The sequence below is a fragment of the Macaca mulatta genome, chromosome 19 (genome assembly GCF_049350105.2).
Source record: "Macaca mulatta isolate MMU2019108-1 chromosome 19, T2T-MMU8v2.0, whole genome shotgun sequence".
Lineage (NCBI taxonomy): Eukaryota > Metazoa > Chordata > Mammalia > Primates > Cercopithecidae > Macaca > Macaca mulatta.
Genome location: NC_133424.1, coordinates 15,754,555 through 15,767,468, shown reverse-complemented (window position 1 = coordinate 15,767,468; position 12,914 = coordinate 15,754,555). Strand labels below are relative to the sequence as shown.

Here is a 12,914-nt window from a genome sequence, read left to right as displayed (position 1 = left end):
GGCAATCCTCCTGTCTTAACCTCCTGAGTAGCTAGGATTACAGGCACTCACTACCATGCCTAGCTAATATTTTTATTTTAATTTTGTAGATATGGGGTCTCGCTACGTTGTCTAGGCTGGTCTCAAACTCCTGGCCTCAAACCACCCTCCTGCCTTGGCCTCTCAAACTACTACCACTGTGCCTGGCCAAATTTAATATATTTAAATTTAATTTATTGAATGTATATAATCGGCTGGGCATGGTGGCTCACGCCTGTAATCCCAGCACTTTGGGAGGCTGAGACAGGTGGATCACCTGAGGTCAGAAGTTCAAGACCAGCCTGACCAACATGGAGAAACCCCGTCTCTACCAAAAATACAAAATTAGCCTTGCATGGTGGCGCATGCCTGTAATCCCAGCTACTCAGAAGGCTGAGGCAGGAGAACCACTTGAACCCAGGAGGCGGGAGGTCGTGGTGAGCTGAGATTGTGTCATTGTGCTCCAGCCTGGGTAACAAGAGCGAAATTCCATCTCAAAAAATAAAATAAAATAAAATAAATAAATAAATAAATAAATAAATATAAATGTATATAATCTATTTTATTTAACCCAATATATTAACATGTCATTTCAACATGTAATCAGTATAAAAAATGTTAATGAGATATTTTACATTTTTTCCTTTTTTTAATTTTTTGGAGACAAGGTCTCACTCTGTCACCCGGACTAGGGTGCAGTGGTGTGGTCATGACTCACTGCAGCCTTGATCTCCCAGGCTCAAGTGATCCTCCCATCTCAGCCTCCCCAGTAGCTGGGACTACAGGTGTGCACCACCACACCCAGCTAATTTTTGTATTTTTTATAGAAATGAGGTCTTGCCATGTTGCCCAGGTTGGTCTCGAACTCCTGAGCTCAAGTGATCTGCCCACCTTGGCCTCCCAAAATGTTGGGATTACAAGTGTGTGCCACCACACCCAGCCTATTTTTTTTTTCATACCATGTCTTCAAAATCTGAAACCCAGTTTGTATTTTACATTTATAGGACATCTCCATTTAGTCACAATTTCAAGAACTCAGTAGCCACATGTGGCTAATGGCCACTGTCCTTGGCTTGTCCCAAGCACAGGAATTAGATCAGGCACAATTAGCAGCATTTGCTCGGCAGCTTAAAGGGACATTTTGGTTCTCCCAACATCCTGCCCTTGCCACATAGGTGAGGTTTCCAGATAAAGGAGGGGACAAGGCCACAGAAGGGGATGGATTTAGATTCCTCTGATCAAATGCACCCCATCCCAGTTGAACCTGGTTTCCTCCTGAATTCTTCTCAATCCAAGGCATATCCCAGTCAGACTGGACTAATGGGGGCAAAGTAGGTGACCAGACTGCCTTCCTCCTGTCCGCAGACCCATGCCTGAACGGTGGCTCGTGCCAAGACGGCGTGGGCTCCTTTTCCTGCTCCTGCCTCCCTGGTTTCGCCGGCCCACGATGCGCCCGCGACGTGGACGAGTGCCTGAGCAACCCCTGCGGCCCGGGCACCTGCACCGACCACGTGGCTTCCTTCACCTGCACCTGCCCGCCGGGCTACGGAGGCTTCCACTGCGAACAGGACCTGCCCGACTGCAGCCCCAGGTGGGCGGGGCCTCTGTTTGGAGCGCAGGGACTCTGACTTGGGATGGGGCCTGCGACCTGGGACGAAGTGGGGACAGCAAGGACTAGGGGGAGTCCTCAGCTTGATACCCACTGCGGACTGTGATGACTAATGGGGCAGGGCCAGGGAAGGAGCAGGGCGTCTGTTTGGAGGTCACCTTGGAGTCTCTGGTGCCTGAGAGGGCATGGCCTCCAGGTGGCTCTCACCTTAGGGCTGAAGTCCCTGGCGAATTGGGGCTAAGGGACTTGGCTGGCTTCTGCTGGGGCTGCAGCTTCTTGCGGAGATAAGGGTCAGGGAGTGGGACGTCCCCAGCGCCACCAGTGGAACTCAGCGCTTCCAGTGGGACTCAGGAAGGAGGGCGGGGCCTGTGAGGGGGCGGAGCCTGATTCTCCCTCCCACTCCTTCCGCTCCAGCTCCTGTTTCAATGGCGGGACCTGCGTGGACGGCGTGAACTCGTTCAGCTGCCTGTGCCGTCCCGGCTACACAGGAGCCCACTGCCAACATGAGGCAGACCCTTGCCTCTCGCGGCCCTGCCTACACGGGGGCGTCTGCAGCGCCGCCCACCCTGGTTTCCGCTGCACCTGCCCCCAGAGCTTCACGGGCCCGCAGTGCCAGGTGGGTGGAGTTACTGGGGATCTGGGGGAGGAGCCTGCCTGGGATCCTAGGAGGGAGAAGCCAAGTTGGAGCACAGTTTCTCCCAGACTACCTCCTACCCCCCAGTACTGACTCTGAGTGCTTCCTCTCCAGACGCTGGTGGATTGGTGCAGCCGCCAGCCTTGTCAAAACGGGGGTCGCTGCGTCCAGACTGGGGCCTATTGCCTTTGTCCCCCGGGATGGAGCGGACGTCTCTGTGACATCCGAAGCCTGCCCTGCAGGGAGGCTGCAGCCCAGATCGGTGAGTGGGAGCACGCGGGCGGGGCTGTGGGGCCTCGGGAGGGGGCTCCTCCAGGTACCTCCTGCTAGTGTGAGTCGAATGGGGGTGCCACAGAGCTTATGCGGCATGATGGGGTGTGTGACTGAGTGGTGTGGGTGTGTGAGCATGTGACAACTGGCTGGGATGGTGTGTGTGTCTGTCACTGTGAGACAGCAGGGATGGTATATGTGCTACAGGGTGTGACCGAGCTGCTGCGAGCGTGGAAGGCATGTGTGTGTGTGTCAGTGATGAGACCTTGCCTGCTGGAAGGATGTGCGACAACCTGATGGAGTGTGGGTGCGATCCTGTGGACCTATTCTAGCAAGGATGTTGGAAGATGTGTGTGATGGAGGCAGAAGGGGGATGTATGGGGTTACCTCTGTTCCTGTGCCACTCTGCTCTTTGCAGGGGTGCGGCTGGAGCAGCTGTGTCAGGCGGGTGGGCAGTGTGTGGATGAAGACAGCTCCCACTACTGCGTGTGCCCAGAGGGCCGTACTGGTAGCCACTGTGAGCAGGAAGTGGACCCTTGCTTGGCCCAGCCCTGCCAGCATGGGGGGACGTGCCGTGGCTATATGGGGGGCTACATGTGTGAGGTAAGGGGGCGCTCCCCAGGAGAGGGAAGAGAGGGTGGGCATGCTTGGGTGTGTCTGGGCACACGTTTCTCTGCATCTGTGACTTGGTGTGTGTATGTCTCTAGATGTGTCTGAGTTTTTGCTTTTGTGACTCTTGGTATATCTGTGGGTGTCACTCTGGGTAGATCTGGGGTGTTTGTTTGTTTTTTGAGACAGGGTCTCACTCTGTCGCCCAGAGTGGAGTGCAGTGGCACAATCTCGGCTCACTGCAACCTTTGCCTCCCGGGTTCAGGTGATTCTCCTGCCTCAGCCTCTCGTATAGCTGGGAATACAGGCACCCACCACCACGCCCAGCTAATTTTTGTAGTTTTCATAGAGACGGGGTTTCACCATGTTGGCCAGGCTGGTCTTGAACTCCTGACCTCAGATGATCTGCCCACCTCGGCCTCCCAAAGCTCTGGGATTACCTACTGGTAGTGCGCTGGACATCCATGTGTGTCCTTTCGTGCTGGGGTTCTTTGTGTCTTCATGGGTATGTCCAGTTGTGTCTGTGTCACACTAAGCTGAGTGGGTCCCTCTCTTGCCCCACTGAAGTGTCTTCCTGGCTACAATGGTGAGAACTGTGAGGACGACGTGGACGAATGTGCCTCCCAGCCCTGCCAGCATGGGGGTTCATGCATTGACCTCGTGGCCCGCTATCTCTGCTCCTGTCCCCCGGGAACGCTGGGTATGCCAGGGCCAGAGTTGGGGGACAGGATGGGAGGCTGTCTTCATTCCTTCCTGACCACCCCGTTTCTTCCCCCAGGCGTGCTCTGCGAGATTAATGAGGATGACTGTGGCCCAGGCCCACCCTTGGACTCAGGGCCCCGGTGCCTACACAATGGCACCTGTGTGGACCTGGTGGGTGGTTTCCGCTGCACCTGTCCCCCAGGATACACTGGTTTGCGCTGCGAGGCAGACATCAATGAGTGTCGCTCAGGTGCCTGCCACGCGGCACACACCCGGGACTGCCTGCAGGACCCAGGCGGGGGTTTCCGTTGTCTTTGTCATGCTGGCTTCTCAGGTAAGCATTGGAGAAGGGGCTGGCCTGGGACCCGGCCTGTTATTCCCCCACTGTGGTTGATCTACATGTTCCTGCTTGCTCAGGTCCTCGCTGTCAGACTGTCCTGTCTCCCTGCGAGTCTCAGCCATGCCAGCATGGAGGCCAGTGCCGTCCTAGCCCAGGTCCTGGGGGTGGGCTGACCTTCACCTGTCACTGTGCCCAGGTAGGTGTGGGTGGCGGCCTTTGGAGGCGGGGTAGGGGCGTGGCCTCTGGAGTAGTGGGGCGTGGTGTCTAGGAGGAGGATATGGCTTTAGGGGAAACTTCGAAGGGAAGGGAGTTTCTGGAAAATGCTGACATTTCTAACGGGTGTGGTAGCTCATACCTGTAATCCCAGCACTTTGGGAGGCCTAGGCGGGAAGATCACTTGAGGCCAGGAGTTCGAGACTAGCCTGGGCAACATGGTGAAACCCTGTCTCTACGAAAAATACAAAAATTAGCCGGGTGTAGTGGCAACCGCCTGTAATCCCAGCCACTCGGGAGGCTGAGGCAGGAGAATCGCTTGAACGTGGGAGGCAGAGGTTACAGTGAGCTGAGATCGCGCCACTGCACTCCAGCCTGGCGACAGAGTGACACTCTGTCTCAAAAACAAAGAACCCCCCGCCCCCGACATTTCCTGGAGGTTTGAAGGAAAAAGGGGGTGAGGCTGGTAATCGGGGAACGTGGCCTCCCGGGGTGGCGGGGTGGCGGGGCGTGTCTGCCAGGTGAGGTCTCCGTTGTGGAAAGGTGAGAGGTTGGGTGGGACATGGGGAGGTTGTGGGGGGCGGGTCTCAACCTTCCTTAATCTTGACCTCTTCTCTTCCCCCTCTCTCCCCTTGACTCTTTTTTTCGCCTCTCCTCCATTTCTTCTCCTCCTTCCCTCCACTCCCCTCCTTCACTATTTTTCCTCCCTCCCCAAACCTGACCCCCAGCCATTCTGGGGTCCGCGTTGCGAGCGGGTGGCGCGCTCCTGCCGGGAGCTGCAGTGCCCGGTGGGCGTCCCATGCCAGCAGACGCCCCGCGGACCGCGCTGCGCCTGCCCCCCAGGGTTGTCGGGGCCCTCCTGCCGCAGTTTCTCGGGGTCGCCGCCGGGGGCCAGCAACGCCAGCTGCGCGGCCGCCCCCTGTCTCCACGGGGGCTCCTGCCGCCCCGCGCCGCTCGCGCCCTTCTTCCGCTGCGCTTGCGCGCAGGGTTGGACCGGGCCGCGCTGCGAGGCGCCCGCCGCGGCACCCGAGGTCTCGGAGGAGCCGCGGTGCCCGCGCGCCGCCTGCCAGGCCAAGCGCGGGGACCAGCGCTGCGACCGCGAGTGCAACAGCCCGGGCTGCGGCTGGGACGGCGGCGACTGCTCGCTGAGCGTGGGCGACCCCTGGCGGCAGTGCGAGGCGCTACAGTGCTGGCGCCTCTTCAACAACAGCCGCTGCGACCCCGCCTGCAGCTCGCCCGCCTGCCTCTACGACAACTTCGACTGCCACGCCGGTGGCCGCGAGCGCACTTGCAAGTGAGCCCATCCACCCGATCGATCCATCTATGCATCCATCCCAGTCTGTCTGTCCGTGGGCCCTGCCTCTCTTTCTACCTGCCCACCCACTTGCCCGGTCTGTTTCTCTGTGCACCCTATCTGCCCATCATTGTGTCCCATGTGTCTGTCCGTCTGTCTGTTCATCCATGTGTCCTGCCTATCTTGTTCTTGTTTCTATCTGCGTATGCACTTCTCTGCCCCGTTTGTCTGCCCTTTTCTCCATCCAATAATTTCTTTTTCTTTTTTTTCCCCCCCGCAAGACGGAGTCTTGCTCTGTGGCCCAGGCTGGAGTGCAGTTTCGCGATCTCGGTTCACTGCAACCTCTGCCTCCCAGGTTCAAGTGATTCTCTTGCCTCAGCCTCTGAAATAGCTGAGATTACAGGCGTGAGCCACCGTGCCCAGCCGAATTCCTTTTTTTTTTTTTTTGAGACTGAGTCCCGCTCTCTTGCCCAGGCTGGAGTGCAGGGGCTCGATCTCCGCTCACTGCAAGCTCCGCCTCCTGGGTTCAAGCGATTCTCCTGCCTCAGCCTCCCAAGTAGCTGGGACTACAGGTGCCTGCCACCACGCCTGGTTAATTTTTTTTTTTTTTTTTTTGTATTTTTATTAGAGACAGGGTTTCACCATATTGGCCAGGTTGGTCGCGAACTCCTGACCTCGTGATCCGCCCGCCTCGGCCTCCCAAAGTGCTGGAATTACAGGCGTGAGCCACTGCACCTGGCACCTTTTTTTTTTTTTTTTTTTTTTTTTTTTTTTTTTTTTGACAGAGTCTTGCTCTGTGGCCCAGGCTGGAGTGCAGTGATGTGATCTCAGCTCACTGCAACCTCTACCTCCTGGGCTCAAGTAATCCTCACACCTCAGCCTCCCGAGGAGCTGGGACCACAGGTGTGAGCCACAGCGCCCGGGTAACTTTTGTGCTTTTTTTAAGAGATGGGGTTTCACCGTATTGTCCAGGCTAATCTTGAACACCTGAGCTCAAAGCGATCCACCCAGCTTAGCCTCTCGAAGTGCTGGGATTATGGGCCTGAGCCATCGCACCTGACCTAAGAATTTTTTTTATCAGCCGAGCACAGTGGCTTACGCCTGTAATCCCAGCATTTGGGAGGCAGAGGTGGGCAAATCACCTGAGGTCAGGAGTTCGAGATCAACCTGGGCAACACGGTGAAACCCTGTCTCTACTAAAAATACAAAATTAGCCGGGCGTGATGGCACATGCCTGTAATCCCAGCTACTTGGGAGGCCGAGGCAAGAGAATCACTGAGATCATGTCATTGCACTCCAGTCTGGGCAACAAGAGTAAATATACATCTCACCAAAAATAAATAAATAAATAAATAAATAAATAAATAAATAAATAAAAGAAATAAAATTCCTGGCCGGGCGCGGTGGCTCAAGCCTGTAATCCCAGCACTTTGGGAGGCCGAGACGGGCGGATCACGAGGTCAGGAGATCGAGACCATCCTGGCTAACACGGTGAAACCCCGTCTCTACTAAAAAAAATACAAAAAACTAGCCGGGCGAGGTGGCGGGCGCCTGTAGTTCCAGCTACTCGGGAGGCTGAGGCAGGAGAATGGTGTAAACCCGGGAGGCAGAGCTTGCAGTGAGCTGAGATCCGGCCACTGTACTCCAGCCTGGGCAACAGAGCGAGACTCCGTCTCAAAAAAAAAAAAAAAAGAAATAAAATTCCTTTTATTCCTCTGTGTATGCTGCACCCCTGCTTGTCCATCCTTGGGCTGAATCTGTCCATCCATGCAATCTTTTTGCTCCTCTATATGGCTGTCTATCTGTTTTGTGTCTGCCCCTGACTGTCTCTGCCCCTCTTCTGCCCCTCTCTCTGTCTGTCCTAGGCAGTCCATCTGTCCATTCCTACACCCTGCCCCTTCTGTTCCTCTGTGTACCTCTCTGTCCACTTGGAACCCTCCACCTCATTAATCTCCATATCCCCAACTTCTCTGCTTCCCCCCCAGTCACTCTGCTCCAGCCACCCTGGCCTCTCAGCTATTCCCCAGATACCCCAGGCTTGATCCCACATCAGGGCCTTTGCACAAGCTGTTCCTACTGCCTGGCTGTTCCCTTCCCCCACATGGTTCCTCTCTCACCTCCTTCAAGTCTTTGCTGAAATGGTGGTACCTTCTCAGTGAGCACCTCCCTGATCACCCCCAGCCCTTCCTCTGCTTTATTTTTCTTCTTAGCATTTAATTCCATCCAGCACTATGTGTGTGCATGTTCTCATGTGTGTGTGTGTGTGTGTGTATATATATATATATATATATATATTTTTTTTTTTTTTTTTTTTGAGACAGGATTTCTCTCCCATTGCCCAGGCTGGAGTACAGTGGTGTGATCTTGGCTCACTGCAACCTCCACCTCCTGGGTTCAAGCTATTCTCCTGCCTCAGCTTCCTGAGTAGCTGGGATTACAGGCACCAGCCACCACGCCTGACTAATTTTTGTATTTGTAGTAGAGATGGGGTTTCACCATGTTGGCCAGGCTGACCTAGAACTTGTGACCTCAGGTGATCCATACACCTCGGCCTCCCAAAGTGCTGGGATTACAGGCATGAGCCACCGCACCCAGCCTGTATTTTTATTTTATTGATGAGTAATAGAGATGCTGTATATTTGGCTCATGTATCTCCCTTACTGTCTGTCTTCACCCAGTGAAATGCTAGCTGCATGTGGGCCAGGAATTGTGGCTGGACCTTATTCTTGTGCCTGCAGCAGTGCTCAACACATGGCAGTCAGTCAGTTAGTATTTACCGATTTTTTTTTTTTTTGAGACGGAGTCTCGCTCAGTTGCCCAGGCTAGGGTGCAGTGGCCGGATCTCAGCTCACTGCAAGCTCCACCTCCCGGGTTCACGCCGTTCTCCTGCCTCAGCCTCCCATGTAGCTGGGACTACAGGCGCCCGCCACCGTGCCCGGCTAAGTTTTGTATTTTTAGTAGAGACGGGGTTTCACCGTGTTAGTCAGGATGGTCTCGATCTCCTGACCTCGTGATCCACCCATCTCGGCCTCCCAAAGTGCTGGGATTACAGGCGTGAGCCACTGCACCCGGCCAGTATTTACTGATTAATTAATAGTTAGCCAGTGAGGCCCAGAGTGTGGTGTGGGCTTGTAGTCCCAGCCACTTGGGAGACTGAGGAGGGAGGATCATTTGGGTCCAGGAGTTTTGAGACTCCAGAGAGCTATGATCACACCACTGCACTCCAGCCTGGGCAACAGAGCAAGACCTCATTTCAATCAATCAATTAAAAAAAAATTATCAAGGGCCAGGCACGGTGGCTTATGCCTGTAATCCCAGCACTTTGGGAGGCCGAGGCAGATGGATTACCTGAGGTCAGGAGTTCAACGGCAGCCTGACCAGCATGGTAAAACCCTGTCTCTGCTAAAAATACAAAAATTAGACGGGTGTGGTGGTGCATGCCGGTAATCCCAGTTACTTGGGAGGCTGAGGTGGGAGAATTGCTGGAACCAGGGAGGTGGAGGCTGCAGTGAGCCGAGAGATCATGTTAACTGCATTACGGCCTGGGCGACAGAGCAAGACTCCGTCTCAAAAAAAAAAAAAAATTGTCCAGTGAATGACAAGATTTGCAGAAAGCCTGACATCGGTCCATACATTCCAGTCCCCTGTGCAAGCCTTATCTGGAGTCTTTGTGCTCTATGGTGTGAATGCATGGAGGGGGATCCTCTCTTCTGACCCCTGATCCCGCCCCTCTCTGCCTCACCCTTCCCCACCAGCCCGGTGTACGAGAAGTACTGCGCAGACCACTTTGCGGACGGCCGCTGCGACCAGGGCTGCAACACGGAGGAGTGCGGCTGGGATGGGCTGGACTGCGCCAGCGAGGTGCCGGCCCTGCTGGCCCGCGGCGTGCTGGTGCTCACAGTGCTGCTGCCGCCGGAGGAGCTACTGCGTTCCAGCGCCGACTTTCTGCAGCGACTCAGCGCCATCCTGCGCACCTCGCTGCGCTTCCGCCTGGACGCGCACGGCCAGGCCATGGTCTTCCCTTACCACCGGCCCAGTCCTGGCTCCGAACCCCGGGCCCGTCGGGAGCTGGCCCCCGAGGTGATCGGGTGAGTGATCCCACCTGGAAGAGCCGCCGTGGCTGGGGAGAGGAGAGATGCGGTTGATCCAGGTCTTGTGTGTTTCATTTCACTTAATGCCTTTACCACCAGATGTCAGGAGCACCGCCTCCTGGCTGTGACGAGCAAAAAATGCCTCCAGATGGAGCTAGTGCTTCTGGGGTAGAATTGCCCAGGTCTCGCGCTGACTCCTGGGGAGGCAGGTTGCTAAATGGCTGAGCAGAGTGGTTAAAGACATGTGTAGGGTTTTTCTCTTCTTCTTCTTCTTCTTTTTTTTTTTTTGAGACAGAGTCTCTCGCTGTCGCCCAGGCTGCCCGGCTCACTGCAACCTCCGCCTCCCGCGTCCAAGCAATTCTCTGCCTCAGCCTCCAGAGTAACTGGGATTACTGGCACCCGCCACCACGCCGGGCTAATTTTCTTCTTCTTAAAGACATGGAAGATAAAGCCGGGCACAATGGTGTATTTCTGTAGTCCCAGCTACTTGGAGGATCGCTTGAGCCCAGGAATTCAAATCTAGCCTGGGCAACATAGCAAGACACCCATCTCTTTTTTTTTTTTTTTTTTTTGAGACAGAGTGTCGCTCTGTCGCTGGGGCTGGAGTGCAGTGGCGTGATCTCAGCTCACTGCAAGCTCCGCCTCCCGGGTTCACGCCATTCTCCTGCCTCAGCCTCCCCAGTAGCTGGGACTACAGGCCCCCGCCACCACGCCCCTAGTTTTTTTTTTGTATTTTTAGTAAGACGGGGTTTCACCGTGTTAGCCAGGATGGTCTCGATCTCCTGACCTCGCAATTCTCCCCCCTCGGCCTCGGGACCAGCCTGACCAACATGGAGAAACTCTGTGTATACTAAAAATACAAAATTCCTGGGGCGTGGTGGCGCATGCCTGTAATCCCAGCTACGCAAGAGACTGAGGCAGGAGAATCGCCTGAACCTGGGAGGCAGAGGTTGTGGTGAGCCGAGATCGCGTTATTGCACTCCAGCCTGGGCAAGAAGAGTGAAACTCTATCTCAAAAAACAAAAAACACACAAACTAACAAACAAACAACAATGCCCTGGCCAACACGGTGAAACCCCATCTCTACTAAAAATACAAAAATTAGCTGGGCATGGTAGCACCTGCCTGTAATTCCAGCTACTCGGGAGGCTGAGGCAGAGAATCACTTGAACCAGGGAGTCGGAGGTTGCAGTGAGCTGAGATTGCGCCACTGCACTCCAGCCTGGCGACAGAGGGAGACTTCATCTCAAAAACAAAAAACAAAAAACAAACAATGTCCATTAGCTGGGCGTAGTGGCCCAGGCCTGTAAACCCAGCACTTTGGGGAGGCTGAGGTGGGAGGATTGCTTGAGCCTAGGAGTTCAAGACTAGCCTGGGCAACATAGTGAGATCCAGTCTGTATCCCCCACGCCCCACACCAAAAAAAAAAAAAAAAAAAAAAAATAACCAGGTATGGTGGCACATGCCTGTGATCCCAGCTCTTTGGGAGAATGAGGTGGAAAGATTGCTTGAGGCCGGGAGATCAAGGCTACAGTGAGCTGTGATTTCACCACTGTGCTCCAATCTGGGCGACAGAGTGAGGCTGTCTCAAAAAACAAAACAAAACAGAACAAACGAACAAAAAAAAAACAGGCTGGGCATGGCAGCTCGCACCTGTAATCCCAGCAGTTTGGGAGGCCAAGGCAGGAGGATCACCTGAGGTCAGGAGTTCAACACCAGCCTTGCCAACATGGTAAAACCCCATCTCTTCTAAAAATACAAAAAAATTAGCTGGGCGTGGTGGCGCATGCCTGTAATCCCAGCTACTCGGGAGGCTGAGGCAGGGGAATCGCTTGAATCCAGGAGGGGAAGTTGCAGTGAGCCCAGATAGCGCCACTGCACTCCAGCCTGGGTGCAACACCAAAAAACAATATCCACTGGATTCACGGCTCTGGGGGGACTGCTGACCACAGCAAGATACGTTTTGGGGGTGCAGTGGGGTTGGATGCCAGGTGGTTGCAGGTGGGTCATGGAAACCTGTGGGTGAAGAGCCAGGCGCTGGGGAGGGAAGGTGGGACTTGGTGCCAGGGGGTGCATCAGGCAATTCTTGAACCCTCTGGTCCCTCCCTGCTGTCCCCGCAGGTCGGTAGTGATGCTGGAGATTGATAACCGGCTCTGCCTGCAGTCGCCTGAGAATGATCACTGCTTCCCCGATGCCCAGAGCGCTGCTGACTACCTGGGAGCGCTGTCAGCAGTGGAGCGCCTGGACTTCCCCTACCCACTGCGGGACGTGCGGGGTGCGACCCTGGCCTTGGGGAGGGGGTGGCGGGGACCAAGCTGGGGGCAGCCGAAGCCCCGCCCTGATGCCAAAGCCCCGCCCTCGACTGAAGCCCCGCCCCTTGCTTCCTACTCTTAGGGGAGCCGCTGGAGCCTCCAGAACCCAGCGTCCCGCTGCTGCCTCTGCTAGTGGCGGGTGCCGTCTTGCTGCTGGTCATCCTCGTCCTGGGCGTCATGGTGGCCCGGCGCAAGCGCGAGCACAGCACCCTCTGGTTCCCCGAGGGCTTCTCACTGCACAAGGACGTGGCCGCTGGTCACAAGGGCCGGCGGGAACCCGTGGGCCAAGATGCGCTGGGCATGAAGTGAGAACCCTGCTCTCTCCCTGTCCCTGACTACGGGGACCTTGTGAGCCCTGGACCCCGCCTTGACCTGACTCATACCTCTGACCCCACCTCAAATCCTCCTTCCCGGCTGGACACCTCTAGTGTCCCCTCTCACATCCCCTCTTCCCATTGTCTGCCAGGAACATGGCCAAGGGTGAGAGCCTGATGGGGGAGGTGGCCACAGACTGGATGGACACAGAGTGCCCAGAGGCCAAGCGGCTGAAGGTACTGCCCCCTCTTCTGAGCTTTGCCCCCTCTTCTGGCCCCTCCCCTCAGGGTACTGGGTGGGGTCCCCAATGGATGATGGGTGTAATCAGGGGATGCCACCGCTGTCCCCGCCTCCCTAGCTCCAGAGAATAGTCACAGCTTTGCAATGCTGTTTTCTTCTTAGTGTGGTTCTGTGACCTCAGAGGGAGGAGGAGATTTGCCACTGGGGCCCCAAGGGTCCCTCTGGGCAGGTGGAAAATCTTTCATTCCGTCCTGCCCCTCCCCAGC

General features: G+C 55.6%; 1 protein-coding gene across 1 annotated transcript in view; it reads left to right on the top strand.

Moving 5' to 3' along the window:
- NOTCH3 (notch receptor 3) overlaps window positions 1-12,914 on the top strand; it is a 41,522-nt gene that overhangs the window by 17,756 nt on the left and 10,852 nt on the right. Inside the window, exons 17-28 of the mRNA XM_015123166.3 lie at window positions 1,384-1,609; window positions 2,042-2,243; window positions 2,376-2,523; window positions 2,950-3,134; window positions 3,708-3,840; window positions 3,919-4,176; window positions 4,260-4,378; window positions 5,124-5,689; window positions 9,445-9,777; window positions 11,902-12,056; window positions 12,176-12,398; window positions 12,560-12,644. Of these exons, the coding sequence (XP_014978652.3) occupies window positions 1,384-1,609; window positions 2,042-2,243; window positions 2,376-2,523; window positions 2,950-3,134; window positions 3,708-3,840; window positions 3,919-4,176; window positions 4,260-4,378; window positions 5,124-5,689; window positions 9,445-9,777; window positions 11,902-12,056; window positions 12,176-12,398; window positions 12,560-12,644 (2,633 nt within the window). The remainder of the gene's footprint in view (window positions 1-1,383; window positions 1,610-2,041; window positions 2,244-2,375; window positions 2,524-2,949; window positions 3,135-3,707; window positions 3,841-3,918; window positions 4,177-4,259; window positions 4,379-5,123; window positions 5,690-9,444; window positions 9,778-11,901; window positions 12,057-12,175; window positions 12,399-12,559; window positions 12,645-12,914) is intronic.